Below are 18060 nucleotides of genomic sequence, written 5' to 3' on the forward strand. Positions count from 1 at the left end.
CCACATTATGGCTCAAAGGCTCTTTTCCAGATTTTGAGCTTTTAATGAAGTTTTCCCCCTGAGTTAACTTTCCGAGAACTGACATTATGATCTTGCTGTATCCCCAATATTTTTTCTCAATTTGTAGATAATTGTTGTCGTATCGGGCTATAGGCGTTAGAGATGGGCGTCCGGTTGTGGGTGTAACTTCTGTAGATTTAGATGGTTGATCTAAGAGGAAAGTAAAATTCCTTTTCCGTTAATGGATTAATGACTACTTCATTATCCTACTTGAAGTTTCAAGGGACCTTATCAAATTTGGCTGTCCTCCCTAATGTGAAATGGCCAGCCTCATTAATGGAATTGCTGGGAAGGAATCTGGAAAGAACGAGACGCCAAGCTGGTATTAGTTTCCCTTTTTCACATCCCTCTGGGCCAAAGCCGCCCTTTAAGTCGATTATTCGAGAAGATGCGACTGCAGAACTCTCTCTCAATGCTTCTACCAGCGTAAAAGATGCTCATCTAATGGCTCTATTTCTATTCCCTCCCTCCCAAATCCCATGCATCTATTACCTCCAATCTATTACCATCTATCACCGCATCCCAGCAACGATATCGTTGGCTATTGCGTATTGATTTTTTTTATTTTCTGGTGGGGAATCTTGCGTTTCGCAATCTGTACTGCTCCAGTCGATTTGCACTTGCGAGGACGGCATCACAGGTTTCACCTCCGAGATGCTTTTACCATTATGCACAATTTATTCCCCTTTCGACATTTAGAGTTCCACGAAAAGTGGGCATAGTTCATGCGGAAGTCATCATAGAGATAGGTTTAATGCCCTTCATTTTATTGGCATTTTAAAATTCGCGTGCATATTGTGGTATCACATCAATTTTCATTCTCAAGATAGTGCCAAGAATTTGCCTAGAAATTAACTATATACAATAGGGAAAGTTTAATAAGAGGCGTTTTAAAAACGAACGAACATCCGTGGACGACGTTTGTTAAATTTACTTTCACGTATAAAAATGTGTCCATTCTCTCTGCCGTAAATTTCTTGATTTATTGAAGATTCTCTTTTAATAAAACAAATGATCCAAAGTAAAAATTTCGTTTTCAAAGTTTCTGGTGGAAAAAAAATATGAAAAAATTCGATGTTGGCTTAACCGGCCTTAGCCTCCGATTAAAATTTTTGTTTCATTTGCTCGATTGATTAAAGCCTTCAAACGCCCGAGCAAAAACGCCCTATGACTTATGAAATATAGTTATGAGAACCTGCTCCTCAGTTGTACGTCACCGTTTAAGGCTTTCCTTGGCATTGTACCTCGAAAATACATATTTTCAGGTAGGCGTTGAGCACAGCTGCGTTAAAAACGCTCATGATTTAGTGATATTGAGTATAATACAATCTTATTATACCCAATATTATACAGATAAAATTGCCTTATATGCATACCCATATTTTTAGAACAATTTAAGATGTATCGGACTTTTTGGACTGAGACTTAAAAAAAGTCCACTTAAATTGGCCAGTGACCGGTTTTTGGCTCATGAAAAATAGCCGCGTACTGAAATTGGCGGGAAAGAGTGTTAAGCGCTTTCAAAACCATCCATATTGTATTCCCTCATTATTGCTTCCTTTTGAGCACTCGTCGTTGAGAATACTATGGCATTAAATGAAGTATGGGGCTGGGCAAAAAAAAACTAAAGGGCTGTGCTTCCACAATACTGTTGTAATGGGGAAAAAATCGCTTCCAATGGCAATTGTTGTGAATTCCTCCGCCGATAACGTAGCAGGTTCGAAATTATCTCAGGGTTGTATATTGTACGAGAATTGAAGTATATTGTACGGTCGTGGGTTCGAATTCTGCCTGGGTAGTTGATCACTATCCAGGGCTTGGATTTTTGTGTTGTACTTGGTTAATGTTGGAAACCCTCGTTCTAAAAGGCCGTTATGAGCTGTTTACGGGGAATTTGATAATAAATAAAATAAATAAATAAAATCTACTACTATCAGCATTTATACATTATCCTTTCTGTGTAATTTACTGCTATTTTCTTCACTACTACGCTAGAAATGGTAATTAACAGTTAAAACAATGAATTCGTTGTGATTACACTCGGCCTGCAGTGGATTGTACTACTTGCTCTATTTTTGGGTGATAGTTGATATTTTGAGCTAATTTTGGTGAATAGGCTTGGTGAAAATAAAACATATAATGCATAAATGGTTGTTATTTATCTTGTACATGTTTCTGTTACCAAATCACGAAGATGAGTAACATGTACGGAACATTCCTCAACTTTCAGTGTTTTTGCAGGTAACGATGTCAATTATATATTCGCACAGCTGTATACTCTCTTTCAATTATTGTGCATAATTTTGTTTCTATCCCGTGTGGACTTTGGCTGAAATTTATCAGGTAGGGGAGACTATTTAACATCTCGGTCTATGGTCGAGTGCTTTGCGGAGGGCATATCATGTGCAACACTCCATTTGTCATATGGGTTGTTATACCGTGCATCCCCTTGACAACGCTAAGAGCAAGCTTTTTACGATGCCGAGTTTCATTTCACCATTCTTTTGCTAACCTTCCCTAAGGAAAAAATGGCCTTAGCTGTGACTCACTTCCTCCAAATACTTACCTCCAGTAACTGGGTTTAATACAAAAGTGAGGGAAAATACAAGCACCAATGACCTGAAGGCCTTCAAGGTCTTTGATTTTCTGAAGTTCCGTAGTGGTGAAGAATTTGTCATATACTTTTTAATATCCTGGAGACTAGTTCATCTCTGTTTTTCCTCTTTTCATTACTTATCATTTTTAAAGGTTAAATGAAGAAAAAGGGAGACCATATTTTGAAATCCTGGCTTGTGATTCTTCGTCTACCAGCGAAAGTGATGGATCGGTGCACACCAACGGATTTGTTCATCCTTAGGTAGGTAACTTTTCGAATTTATACAGGTTGCGTTATTTCTCGATCTAGCTTATTTTCTCGCGTTCGGCCTCGAAAGAGAACATAATGGTGATAGTAGGTATTTTTTCATGGCTTTCTACATGTGCAATAAGAGATGCTGATTTTCGCTAGTGTCGTTTGAAATGTTCGTGTTATTTCTCGAGCTAGCGTAATTTTCTCGCGAGCGGCCTTGAAAGGGTATAGAATGGGTGATAGTATTTTTCCTTGGTCTCCTACATGTGCATTAGGAATGTTGAAAGTCGCTAGTGACGTGCGTTCGGATCGCTCTCCACGAGTCCAAATCTAGACATTCGTAATTTCATAAAATATGCGCGTATTAAATTCTGCGTGGATTCTGTCGATCCTGAATAAATTCGTTCAACCGAATATGTAAGCGCGCGAGTTGAGACGAGAACCCGATTGTTGAGATTTATTTTGTCTAACATCAGAAAAAATATTCAATGTGCATTCAAAAGGCAACCAAAGGCACAAGGTTACATAAAAGCCCCATACTCCTTAATGACCTTGATAAATAATAATAATATAATATTATTACGGGAAATGGACAAAATAGAAAAATTAAGACCATAGAAGTGGATTGTATTTAAATCCTAATAATCCCATTTCTGTTTAATTTTTAAATTTCATGAAAATAATCATTTCAGTATAAATGACTATATCTACACACACGTGTCACTTTTTATTCCATCTCATTTTCCGCGGTGGAACGGTTTCAGGCCTGGGAAAGGAATTAATAGAATTGAGAAACTGCTTATTGGCAGCCTCTTAGGTTTGATTAGTTTAAACGACCATTTATTTAGTATTTATTTATTTATTAAAACCTTCACATCCTTTCGATTTGTGTCCAATCACTTTCCTTTGGAGGAGAGGGAAACTTGAATGCGTGTTGAGAGTCGAAGATGTTCGAGGTAAAAGTTTATGAATTTGTTACTGTTTAATTTTATCTCCATAAGTAAGCGTTATTGCTTATTGTGTTTAAAATTTTAGCTCGATATTTTCTTCTCAATTTTATCTGTCTGACTGGTATAGTGGCTGGCGCTCATGGATTATATATTTTTGGCGTTGGGAGGGGGCATGAACATGAAAGGCTATATGTTGGTTCATCATAAATTTGGAAATATTTTATTTTCAAATTTATGATGAACTCAAATTGTTCGCAATAAAATTTGGAAAATTAAAATGTATTCTATATTTTAAATGAAGGTGAAATGCACTTCTAAATTTAATATAATTTTCTTGCATCGCCGAAAATGGTACCATAGGCCTTTTATATCGGGATTTTTAACTCAATAATCAAGCTTACACGAGCATCCATGCTCTCGGTAGGGGCAATCCACACTGGCGGGATACAAACCTGCGACCTCTTGTCTTATGTGGCAGGCAACAACTGTAACCCACCACCACTGAGGCCGGCTGGAAATAAAAAAATGATGATATTTTATAGCATAATGGGTAGGAAGCACTACGATAGTTACAAGAGGCGGGCGGTAGACATTTCGGCGGAGGCCTCGAGCCCCTAATGCACGCCCCTGAAAGTGTACCAGCACCTGCCAACTTATTCTTTATCCCTCTTGGGAATCGAACGCTGGAACGCAGATTTTGGCTAATCTCTCATCTCTTCGCTTTCGTTTCCAGTCTATCCTTTCCTCCATTCAAGATTTTATCTGCATTTTTTGCTCCATTCACCCCGCGGTCGCACATCATCCGGACAACTCGCTTGGTTTCTCCGAGAACGCGTCCTCTCGTGCCGCCCGTGCTTCTTCCAATGATTTCCACATCCCCTTCCACTGAGTGGGATGGACAGCGCCCCCTGTCGCCCCAGACGGGTCGGCCTCTGGCTCGCCTAAGAGTTCCCTGCGGTTGGTCCGCGGCTAAAGGTCAATCGGTGAAAACGGAAGGGCATTTCGCCTTTGTCGCCGCCCACCTCCCTCCGTCCACCTACTCGAGTCGGCGCGCACATATAAAAATCAGCTGTTCACTGGCTTAAGTTTTTTTTTCGTGGAGTCGCCGTCTCATCTGCACGGAGCATTTAGGCGGACTCTTCTTATAGTGCGTCTACATCTAAGTTATTGCGTGATTTAATACTTTGTTCAGTGCCATTGCCGGGAGGGGGCAAAGGGGGATCGTCCTCCATCAAAACCAACCAGTTTTAGCCGAAATAGATTCAGAAGAATGGATTTGGAAATTTAAGATAGACCTATTTTTCGCAGGAGAAGGATCAACAAATTTGCTATTTCCATATAGTAAGCAAAGTTGATCTGCGATTATGAAATTCCATCAAGTTAGGCCCGCTACTAATAATTGGCCTATTTTTCTTTTCCCTAGACTGGTGGACACTAAATAATTATATGGATTCGTTAAATTTTAAGTTAGGATTGTTCAAAGGACTTCAGAACGATGTAGGTAACCAAATAGATACCGAATTTACATCTTTCATGAATTTAGAGTGATTCATTTATATTTCATTATTCTTTTCTTTGAGTCAAAGATATAGAGTGCAGTGATCAGACTTAATAAAAAATTTCATTTTTAGACATTATATTTTATTGCCTAGCCTTCCCGACGACCCAACTATTGTGTAATTTTAGGTGCCAACATAGCATAAAATGTAATTTCTAGAGATACAAATGTTCATATTTTCTACAGAGGGGGTTCAGCTCTCTTGAACTTTCGGGTCGTGCCCTCCAACACATAGTCCTGATTACGTTGCGACCTGACTTTGTTTCCCACCAAAAATTACGATTGATCACTCTACAGCGCGGCGGTGTTATGGTAATTTTTATTTCGCAGCTTGGTGACATTGTAAAGAGTATATTTATTTACTTTTTGCTCCGAGAGATTTCCGAGGGTAAAATATGCAGATTTTAATTGTTCCAATACCCAAGATTGACTGCACAGTATGATAGATACGCTGTGGAAAGTCCACATTTTTTTATTACACTTTTAAGACAATACTGTCTTCGAACTTCGATCCTCATGAGTGAGGTTTCTTGCGGACACGCTGTCTTATCAGCTTCAATCGTTTAAATGGATCCATCATATAGTGCTTCTACGTGGCTATGCCTCTGTCTGTCAATTCTGCGGATTCCTTCGCGATTGGGCGCATACTGCAAACAAGAACAAACCGTCGCTACGTTCTGCTTATATTTTGTAAGGTGCTGTTTATTTTTGTGAATAAATTGTCCACTTGGGAAAAAGTAATATCCAGTTTGATTTAATCTCTCGATATGATCTTGATTTGAGAGGCATTCAATATTTGAGAACGACACAATAATCATCGCTACGTTATACTTTTTATGGGCTGGGTGTTTCTGTGTGAATAATTTAGCCACTTGGGAAAAAAAAATTTTCCAGTTTGATTTAATCTCTCGATTAGACCTTGGTTTGAGAGGTATCTAATATTTTTGCATATTTCTTAGACATTTTGTGCAATTTCAAGGAAAATTTTTCATTTAGAAATTCAAACATGCTAATATTTTGGTTAAAGTCAATGAAAGTATGACGCCTAGCGGAAGAGGAACTCATGGCAATTGAGTTTAACAACATTATTTTCTGCTAGTACAGATTTGAATCTCTCTCTTTACACATGGAGCTCTATACTGTGTAAGTGCTTGCACGAATATACGGAATAATATCTGAAAAAGTCCGTGCTCTGAATTAGTTTCGCTTTCACAAAGCCTCCTGATTATCTCCCATTTTTAAATCTGGTATGATCAAGTACATAAAAGGTCGGAAAAATTAGTTAGAAGTAAAATATCTGATCGATACATATATTATGGATAAATTAGATGTGAGGGGGTGAGAAGGCTAGGGATACAAGTGATTCTTTTTCTAAACAGAGTTATGTACGGAAATTAGGTTAAGAAAACATACGAGGTGAACTTAACATTCAGTAATTCCTTTGGTTTTCCTCTCGAAGTCAGCGCAGGACAGAGACTCACTCATATCCTTCGCCACTAAGTTTTCGTAAATTTCTTTTATCAATTTCTGTTCCTAACTTTGTTTGGAAAAAAATCACTGGTACCCATTTTCCTCTCACTCCTTCCTTTATCACAAAATTCTAGTATGAATTACAGCGAAACAGTTCATTAAAATTTTAATACGGTATTCAAGTACATTAGAGTATCAGTGACCACACTTAATGCCAATAAAAATATTATACCTCAAACAATCCAAGAGAAAATTAAATAAATTCGTGTTTTTTTTACCGCAGTGAATGAATCCATACATATCCTTCCCAAAATATGATGCCAGATTAAAGGTATGAAAGCAATGTAGCGTGAGTATAAGAACTATCGATAATAATTTAAACATTATAATCGCTATAAATTGACTGCAAATTTAAGACATCCTATCTACCAACATCCGCGTTGATTAAGAAAAACAATTGTTGTCATATATTTTAGGGGTGATACTTGGACATGTACTACCTATACAAGCACTAGATTTTTTAGAGATATTTCTATTTAATTTGAACATTTAAGTTATGCTGTTATATGGATAATCCTCATTATATCCAGTATTTTTTGCCGCTTCTGGTTATTAATGATTTTGGAATAAGTTCATTTAATTTGAAATTTGTTTTTACGATATTTTTACTCAATAATCCTTATTAAATCACAGGATGGCTAAGAATGAACGTTTTGTAATTAACGTTACCTTTCCTTTGAAATTCAAACATTCTGAGCCACAGCAATGAGCATCGATTGCGGAGGGTTATTAAATTCTTTAATCTTGGAAAAACTAAATGCAGAGTGATATATTTTTATGATAAATCAATTTAGGTGTCTATCATCAGTTTTATGATGCAAGGTATTTTAGTGTTAGCAAGGTATTTCACTGAGTACATCATTTAAAGAGGGTTCTGGAATGGTTGAGGAAATTAAAATTTGTGCGCTGAAGTTGAAATGGATATCTAGACAATGAAATGGATGCATCTTAATTAGCTAGAATTTTTATCTATAGAACTATTAAATTTTAAATTACGAAATCATTAAATAAAATTATCAATGAGCCTCATTATTCTTTCATAAATCCTTGTTCTTTTATTATAAGATACTGATTGTGTCACCTGTGGGGTGTACATCATACATAACTTCAGTGCGTTAATTATTTTGCATGTGATACAAGAATAAAATTATTGAAAATTCCTGAAAAAAATTATAATCGGTATTGGCTAATGTGGTGATGTGTGGATATTGTTATTTCAACTATTTCCAAGAATTTTCATTGCAAGGAACAAAATGAGGGTTGATCGACTTAGAAAACAAATTATTTTAATTTCCATTCAACTTTTAGACGTTTAAACTTAGGCCATTTAAATGACGAATTATGTTAGTTTTATGTAACGAAAGTAAGAACTTACCAAATAAGGTAAATTTTCGCTGGATATATTAGCTTACTAATGGACTGATCTCGTTTGATGCACTCATTAAAGATGTATTCATGTGGTAAAACTTAATTTCCGTCCCATTTTATGTCCATTACCGGCCATCGTAAGTAAGTTGTCCTGCCGCGAATAGGAAATTACTTGGCCTCGAATCTCAATGATGTCCGCTTGTTTCAAATTCTGATTAAAGCACTACCAACGTGAAAACAGTTTGCTAAAAGTAATATGCGCGCTAATAGTTCACCACTTGAATTTACCAAAATGAACATAGGACGAAGCGATTGATTGAAAATTATTTCATATCTAATTATTGAGCACACTTACGGTGGACTTTCGACATAATAGCCTCGGAGAATGAGGAATTGGTCGTGCATTTGGACAAACTTTACTTTACCTTCTTCATAGGATGTTGATGCCAATGACCTCCAATGAATTTGCCTTTGTCCTGTAGCTCATCGCCCGTTTGAAAATTCTTCTCTCCCAGCCAAATATTAATTTTAGCGTAAAAAATTGAAGTTACACGGCACAAGGTCGAGATTGCACGGAGAGTGATCGAAAACGTGCCATTGCAATTGCTCAACGAGCAGTTGGGCTGCATCGAATCTGAGATGACGGGCGTTGTCATGGATCAGAACACTTACAGAAGTCAGCATGTCTCTTCTTTTTTTATAATGGGAATGGACGTAGCTGCTAAATTGACATTAAAATTCTCTTTTATCGGCAAAAAGGTCAATACATTTCAATGCTGCAGCCATTCGGCGAGTTTTCTGGCTGCCGCTCCGCAGTACTCACTTGGCAGGAAAATCAATTGAGTCAATGAGATTGCTACTGACCTTAAACTAACAACTTACGGTCAGAAAACGGAGGATGCGTAGTTTCCCTATCCGCGCAGTACTCGCCTATCGCGCTGTAATGGTGTTTTCTTTCCGAGTGATCTGAGGATGAAAAAAAACCGCCCTCGTATTCTCTTACAATGCATCGATTTTTCACCATTCACTGTTAATTTCTTGTACTCAAGGTGCTCACTTGATTTAGAAAATCAGGCTTTTTTCCCATATCAAAATCCATATTTCTGTCCAAGCGCCCCTTGTCCCTGTGGCGCATATAATCACTTCACGGTCAAACTTTCCACTCTTATTTATAAAAGAATGTGTACTTTCGGACGTACCTTGTAAATGTAATAATGTAAATGTAATAATCCTTGTAAATGACAATAATATAAAGTCTGTGTTACGGTTGTTGCCCCAGCATTTGGCTCATTTAGAAGCCTGAATATGCTTTACGAAAAGGACTATTTTATGGCGTCTGGGCATTTGAATGGAAGCTCTTGCATATAACCTATACTTTAGTAGCAGAGGATGTTTAGCATTTGCATAAAATTAAGCCAGTACAAGTGAATCTCAAGCATTTAGCGGGATTAGGAAATGCACGCTTCAAAAAGGTTTCAGAATTTTAAAATAGGTGATTATTGCCCTTTTTATATTAATGGTTTGCTAGATATAAGAATAAGCTGTTTAAAGGAAAAATATTTCGTATCAGTCTAAAATTTAACAAGCGACATTATGCCTTTGCTTCAAGGTAAAATAGTAATGTAATGATGCAAAATCGCCTTGCTTTGAACGATAAAGATAGCATGATGGAAAATATAGTCGTACCAACACATAAAATGATTGGATTTACGACTGCAAGCTCCTTCGTTGCTATCTTAGAGTTAGTGCTTAACCATTATATATGTAATGTGCTCGGTGAATGTGAAATGGATGGATATAAGAAACGATTCTTAAAGGCCCTGTTCCGAATCATTCTTTGCCTCATGTTCTTTAATGTACTCAAGTGTGAATTTTAATAAATGATTCAACCGTATTGTCGCCGTAAACCGTGAACACAGCCCCTTCAAGATATTGGAAACCAAGTTCTGATATAAATGACAATGTTATAAATAACTCAGGATTTCGTGAAAAATAGGGATTAATTTCATTTGATTTATTAGGGCTTAATGAATTTAGAGCTCGTTAATTGGATTAAGACTTTCTTCTTTTCCATTAAAATATAGTTTGCTGCAAATTATGTATTCTTTTCGTTTCAAAATATTGGGGTATCTTGCACCAAATAATATTTTTCTAGCGTTTACGCATGCAATAACTGCATTAAAGCACCTAAATAATTTCTTCGTTGCAAACACCTGCTAAATTACAGTACCAAGAGCCACTGTGGCAAAAAAAGATATTTCATCCAAAAAATTGCCAGAGGGCTTTCTTTTATTTCCTCTAAGTGGTTTTACTGTCCGTTTTGATGTTTTTTTTGTGGACCTTGCAAATATTATTCTTTAATTTTTCCCATAGTCTTTCGTGAACTGCGTTGTATGTAGTTTTGTACTAAAAATCGTCTATTATTTCAAAAAAGCAGTTTTAACCAATTTTTTTAGAGGCAGTATCACGGTTAGAAAAATTATAGTCATTCATTGCAATGGTTATAAAAAAATCAGCAAGACTTCGTACACGTACAATTACATATGCAATAAAAAAATGCAAGAATGAAAGAGGGAAGCGAATGTTTTAATCATCATCATCAACAGTCCTAAGATTGATATGACGCAATTTTCCAGTCAGCTCTCTTACCCGCTCGACTTTTCATACATGTGGCAAAGAGAAAACGACATTTATGGAGTACTTTACTACGTTTTCGTATTTATTATCATTTTTACATGATTAATGATTAATTAAAATGCTTAATTCGGGTGTATATGGTAAGCATCCATTTAAATAAATGAACACCGCGAGTAAACAACAACAATTTCAAGTTTCAAAATATATACTGTTAGACCAATAATACTTGGGATAATAATACATTTACCATGCTCCAGCATAGTAATTTGTATTTAGTTGGATTTAATTGCTGTTGTTGAGCATGTTACTTCTATTGCAAAAAAATGCTTACCCGATATCGTTTTCATTGATTTCTACCACGTAAAAACTAATTATCACGGTTTAACATAATATCAAAAATTATTTTTCATGTTGGTGGCAGAAAAATATCATATAGAATCAGCTACTTCCTGATAATATTTAAATGCTTACGGTTTATTATGAAAATAATTGTGCAAATTTAACAATCTGTAAAATAGAACAACTGTATCTCGGCAGCCCTAAGAGAGAGTCCGTGATCTTGTTTGGTTAAGGATGAAGGAAAACCATTCATATAGAACAGGGTCAAAGAAAAGTTTACAATGAGGTACTAATATTTTTTCACGACACATGGCTAACCTAGAAGGCGAAGGAAACTTAACTCACTCAATGAAAATTTTCAAAAACCTATGTAAACATCAAAATTATTTCATGTAAAATAATGCAATATGCGAGTCTCTATTATAACCACACAAATACTAATTACAAATACCGGACTAATTAAACACAAGCATTATATTTCGTAGGCAGTGCGATATTATATTTTACGGGAAATTATCATAATCTATGGCAATATTAGAAAAAATTTAACAGAAAAAAAACTAATAAATTAGCGAACAATACGGTTGCACCTGCGGGAGGCTTAGATTTTTTAACTTTGGCATTACATTCAGAGAGAGAATAACATAATTAGGGTATGAAAATGGAAAAAGAAAAAACTGAAATTATTATATACATATGACCCAACCATCTCAAAAATACTAAACACATTAAAACAAACCTATGCTGATATGAAATGCATAAGAGAAACATAATCATATATGTTTGTGCTCAAATTATGTGGCTTGACAGGAAAATCTGTTGAAATTTATCTCTGGAAAATGCCGGGAAAGCCATGACAATTACAAAATAGAAATACAATAGTATTGGTTTCGGCCTCAGCCACGTTTTTGTTTTGTAATGTGACACTAAAGTAAAAGTGATCTTACCTGTTAATATCTAAAGGTACCTACGTAGAGAATGCGTTATAGTGATGAGAGTAGAATTTCTATCAAAATCGCTGGAAGGTTTCCATTTCCGAAAATGATGAATTATTGTCTCAATTTCTGTGAAGACCACGGTTAAAAACTTTACAAATGCGATCAATATTCAGTAAAGTTTTTAACCGTGGTCTTCACAGAAATTGAGACAATAATTCATCATTTTCGGAAATGGAAACCTTCCAGCGATTTTGATAGAAATTCTACTCTCATCACTATAACGCATTCTCTACGTAGGTACCTTTAGATATTAACAGGTAAGATCACTTTTACTTTAGTGTCACATTACAAAACAAAAACGTGGCTGAGGCCGAAACCAATACTATTGTATTTCTATTTTGTAATTGTCATGGCTTTCCCGGCATTTTCCAGAGATAAATTTCAACAGATTTTCCTGTCAAGCCACATAATTTGAGCACAAACATATATGATTATGTTTCTCTTATGCATTTCATATCAGCATAGGTTTGTTTTAATGTGTTTAGTATTTTTGAGATGGTTGGGTCATATGTATATAATAATTTCAGTTTTTTCTTTTTCCATTTTCATACCCTAATTATGTTATTCTCTCTCTGAATGTAATGCCAAAGTTAAAAAATCTAAGCCTCCCGCAGGTGCAACCGTATTGTTCGCTAATTTATTAGTTTTTTTTCTGTTAAATTTTTTCTAATATTGCCATAGATTATGATAATTTCCCGTAAAATATAATATCGCACTGCCTACGAAATATAATGCTTGTGTTTAATTAGTCCGGTATTTGTAATTAGTATTTGTGTGGTTATAATAGAGACTCGCATATTGCATTATTTTACATGAAATAATTTTGATGTTTACATAGGTTTTTGAAAATTTTCATTGAGTGAGTTAAGTTTCCTTCGCCTTCTAGGTTAGCCATGTGTCGTGAAAAAATATTAGTACCTCATTGTAAACTTTTCTTTGACCCTGTTCTATATGAATGGTTTTCCTTCATCCTTAACCAAACAAGATCACGGACTCTCTCTTAGGGCTGCCGAGATACAGTTGTTCTATTTTACAGATTGTTAAATTTGCACAATTATTTTCATAATAAACCGTAAGCATTTAAATATTATCAGGAAGTAGCTGATTCTATATGATATTTTTCTGCCACCAACATGAAAAATAATTTTTGATATTATGTTAAACCGTGATAATTAGTTTTTACGTGGTAGAAATCAATGAAAACGATATCGGGTAAGCATTTTTTTGCAATAGAAGTAACATGCTCAACAACAGCAATTAAATCCAACTAAATACAAATTACTATGCTGGAGCATGGTAAATGTATTATTATCCCAAGTATTATTGGTCTAACAGTATATATTTTGAAACTTGAAATTGTTGTTGTTTACTCGCGGTGTTCATTTATTTAAATGGATGCTTACCATATACACCCGAATTAAGCATTTTAATTAATCATTAATCATGTAAAAATGATAATAAATACGAAAACGTAGTAAAGTACTCCATAAATGTCGTTTTTTCATTTGACAAAATCAATGATACGCTCCAATGCTTGTTTCTTTAAAGGACTTTTATTTCTCAACAATTAAATAAACTCTTCAATTCATACCACGTGTGAAAAATAACAATTTGTTGTTGAAACTATGAACAGTAAAAGGTCATACCTAAGTACTTAGACCTGGGTTTTAGCTATAGCACTCAACTGAGAAAACTAAAAGTCCATTTTTTTTCCATTTTCATAATTTTGACTTTATCTTCTATTCTTTTTTGCCCTTGTCTGTTGTTGACGTGCTTGAATCCTTTTTCACCTGAGCGGGAACTGGCTCACTTGCATTTGCTTCGAAGTCTGTTCTCGATGATGTCGATCTATGTACCTGGAAGGGGATTTCAACGCTCTTGTCGATGTTCACAATTGTCGAATCCCCCAGATTGCTGAGTCCGTCTGCTCCGAAGGTTTGCGAGGAAAACAGATTGCTGTAATCACTGGAGGAGAGATGTCCCCCTGACGTGAGCAAACCGTCGTGAGCGTTATTTCCCAGAAGGAATTGCCCGTCGAGGAGACCGCCGTTTACGTATCCTCCGTTGATTCCGCTACCGAATCTGATGTCGAAGTCTGAGCTGGTGTCGACGCCGATGTGCGTCGGAACGATGACCTTGTGTGCTACTGGGACTGGAACGTGCTTTTCAACGTGTACGGGTACAGGGTGTGGTACGGGAACTGTTACTTTGTTGATGATAGGGACTGGGTAAGGTGTGTGGACTTTGACGGGGACATGCCTCTCGACGGTGACTGGAACGGGATGAGGAACATTGACGGGGTAGGGTCTATCCACGGGGACTGGAATCCGTTGCGGAACTGGCACCTCGACCTTAACTGGAACAGGCACGTGGACTGGACGCTCCACTGGATAGCGTTCCGTCCTCTCCTGGTACACTGGGTAAGGCTTAGGAATATTGACGGTGTACTGCCTTTCGACTGGGATGTGAACAGGGTAGTACACCCTCTTCTCCACGGGGTAGTGGATAATCTTCTCCACAGGATACGGGACAGGTTTCACCACTTGATATGGTACTTTTTTTTCCACGGCAACGGCCACGGGCTTCACGTGTTCCACTGGATACGGCTTATCCACCAGCACAGGGTATGGCTGAGGAACGGCAACAGGAACGTTGACTGGGCGATCCACTTTGACGGGTACTGCGTGAGGCAAGGGGAAGGGTTTGTCGACCGTCACAGTCTGTGTGATGACTTGAGGAGCGGCCACGGCGGGCGCTGCAACTGCATGATGAACGACTCCCAAATTGGTATGGCCGAGTGTTTGGAGATAACCTTGTCCGTAAAGGGTGTTTCCGTTGTAGAGGTTCGTGTGGTCGATGGCTCCAGCTCCAATGACCGTGGTTGGGTGGGCGATCACTCCGTTGAAGGCATCACCGTATGCATTCAGGAGACCGGCAGAATGGTCGTGCGCGTGAAGGAAGGCCCTCTTTGTGATGTCAGATTTCTCGTCCTTAGGTTTTGCTTCTTCCTTACCCTGGGCGCAAAGCGCCAGCAAGGCAACACCAAACTGGAAATGGTAAAAAAACATCTAATTTATTTCCAGTTATTTTTCTAATTTTACATATTTCAATTTACTTTCCAAGTATGTTACAATAAATATTCCGTCATGTTACTGCGTTTAGCCACTTTGTTTAAACCGAAATATATTCTCACGTTAGTAAAAAGACTGGGAAAGGAATTGTAAAGTTAGACAATTTATAGGAATTGCTTCAATAATAAAATGTAAAGCAATGGTGACTTGATTTTATATTGGTCCATTTATGATATTCGTACCTATTGCATATTGCGTATCCTATTACTTTCGTTTTTCATAAACAATATCCCCCCTGCCATCTTTAACAGGAAATGAAAACTTAAGGGATGTCGTTACCGGTCAATTATTTGAATAAGAATGAGCGTTTCGTCAAGCTCGTTAACTTAAAGAAGTAATATTTAGAAATCGTAGTAGCTTTAGGTGTGTGAAACTTCTTGACTGATGAATATTACCTCTTTTTCGAATTTGCTCATCGGAAAAAATTAATGAATAAATAAATAAATAAATAAACAATTAAATAAATATTTGGATCATATTTTTGTAATGCATGAAAACGCTGCTGTCAAAATACCATCTTTAACTGCCACTTTGAGATTTTAGTATTCACAATTAAGTATACAGTCTCATCTTTGATGCCAAAAAACAAGTTTGTGAAGTATTTGGAGAAGGTACCGCCATACTCAGGTTTAAAAATACCTGATTTCTTCCAATTCATGTATTAATGCTTTGACTATAAATTTCAGTTGTAAAAATATGCTATTTATCTTTAAAATTGTGATTAGTATTTAATTATGAAGGACTTTTTGTTACCACTGATTTACTCGCATTACGCGAGTGCTTCCATTTTATGCCCGTAAACAATCAACTATGTCTTAGTTTTAAGGTTTTCGCAGTGATTAGATGCACTATTATAATCCATTTTCGGGTGTACGTCTGCGTGCTTAATATTTGTCTCAACGTTTAAAGTAAGAGGAATGAAACGTTGAGACAAATATTAAGCACGCAGACGTACACCGAAAATGGATTATAATAGTGAATCAACTATGTCCTTCAAAAAGATGTAAGGAACGAAAAGTAACCTATGAAATATTTTCTTAACATTTTTAGAGCATGATTGAATATCTAAAAATGTGAGGATTTAACACTCATAAAAATGTGATCAAATTTTATTTGACGTTTTATTATAAAGGAAATAAAAGGATATTCTTATGAGTTACTAAATTAAATAATGTATTAAGCATGCTCCATTCATCATGAAATTTAAGTAATTGGAATGGAAACTGATAGAAGATTATTTCTTAACATGCACGTGTAGCAACGAAGCATTTTCCTCTTTCACTAGTATGGCGACTAACTTGTTCTCATTCGCTGGTAGTCTATTTCAGTATATTTTTATAAATAATTTGAACTCCCAAATAAAATTCAACTATCCAAATATTTCCCAAACAGATTTACTCAAGGAAAGCTGATAAAAACTATCAATGAATACTACTTAAATATCGGGAAAATTAGTTTGCCGAATAGCATTTGAAATTAAATTAAAATTACTTACAGTAATTTTGTGGGCCTACACGTATTCATGCATCACCCGCAGTTAACTTTAAGACTTATGGTAAATAATAAGTTGATCCAGCGAGGAAAAACTCATATCAAAATGAGAAAAATTTTATCTACGTAATTATGAAATATTTTTACAAGATTATAAAAATAAATTCATTCAACTTTTGGCTTTTAGTATTTATATGGCATTATTAACGGTTTTCGGTGTTCCTACGCGTAGTCTTGTCTAAAGGCGACGACAGTTTCTCTAGTCATCCTCTTGGAGTCTTCAGCTCAGAAGTGTCAATGCGTTGAAATTGGCTAGCTTTTATAGGAGCATCTTTTCAACGCATCAACACTTTTGACCTGAAGACGCCAGCAATATTGCTGGAGAGACTGCCGTTTCCTTTTGACAAGACCACGCGGAGGAACGCCCGAAAGCCGTTACCAATATGGAGTAACGCCGCGGAAACTCTGATCAAGTATAAATATAGCATGTATCAGCAGTCTGCAGGCCACTATTAGGGAAAATAGATTACGCTAGTAAATTAGAGTAAATTAAGAAGAAAAAAGTAGATTAAAATTAGATTAGAATGTAAGAAAAGAAAAGTAGAAGAAAAATTAGATTAGAAAAGTAAATGTATTAGAAAAGCTAGTAACGCCGTTTGTCCTGAACTAAATGAATTTACTGATCACTCGCACAGTTACTACGCTCTCCTAAAATTATGCCACGAATTTTTCACTGCACATGAAGCTTTGAAAGATACTTACGATTATTCTCATTGCTTTTCTCCCGTTCGTCCTCCTGGCAGTTGTGGCAACCGAGAGATGATCAGGAATGCAAGGAATAGGCGTATTTCTTGATCCTTTTATATGTTCCCTTCGGTCGAGCACGTTCAATGATGCGCTCTTTCTCAACCTTCCCCACGCCCCTACCGATTCTCCTGTGTCGCTGGCCTCCACTGATCCTCACTACGAACGGCGCTCTCATCTGCTGACCTATTGCGACACTACGCGATTTTTACTCACCCAGGTGTGTTGACATTCTACCTTCCCACGAAATACGGATTCCTGGGTCATCACGGTTGGAGGCAAGGCTATCCATTCCTCAACCTCTCAAAAGTTTGTATTCTCTCGCCTTAAAGATTATGGAATTCAA

At 36.5% G+C, this 18060-nt stretch overlaps 1 protein-coding gene across 1 annotated transcript; it reads right to left on the reverse strand.

Moving 5' to 3' along the window:
* Positions 1 to 13834: 13834 nt before the first annotated feature.
* LOC124153818 lies at positions 13835 to 17726 on the reverse strand. Its single transcript, XM_046527190.1, has 2 exons — positions 17673 to 17726; positions 13835 to 15335 (listed from the first exon to the last, which is right to left on the reverse strand). Exons 1-2 carry the CDS (start codon positions 17682 to 17684, stop codon positions 14028 to 14030), a joined length of 1320 nt encoding a protein of 439 aa, XP_046383146.1. The 5' UTR covers positions 17685 to 17726; the 3' UTR covers positions 13835 to 14027.
* Positions 17727 to 18060: the final 334 nt, after the last annotated feature.

This window comes from Ischnura elegans, chromosome 2 (assembly GCF_921293095.1).
Source record: "Ischnura elegans chromosome 2, ioIscEleg1.1, whole genome shotgun sequence".
Classification (NCBI taxonomy): Eukaryota; Metazoa; Arthropoda; class Insecta; order Odonata; family Coenagrionidae; genus Ischnura; species Ischnura elegans.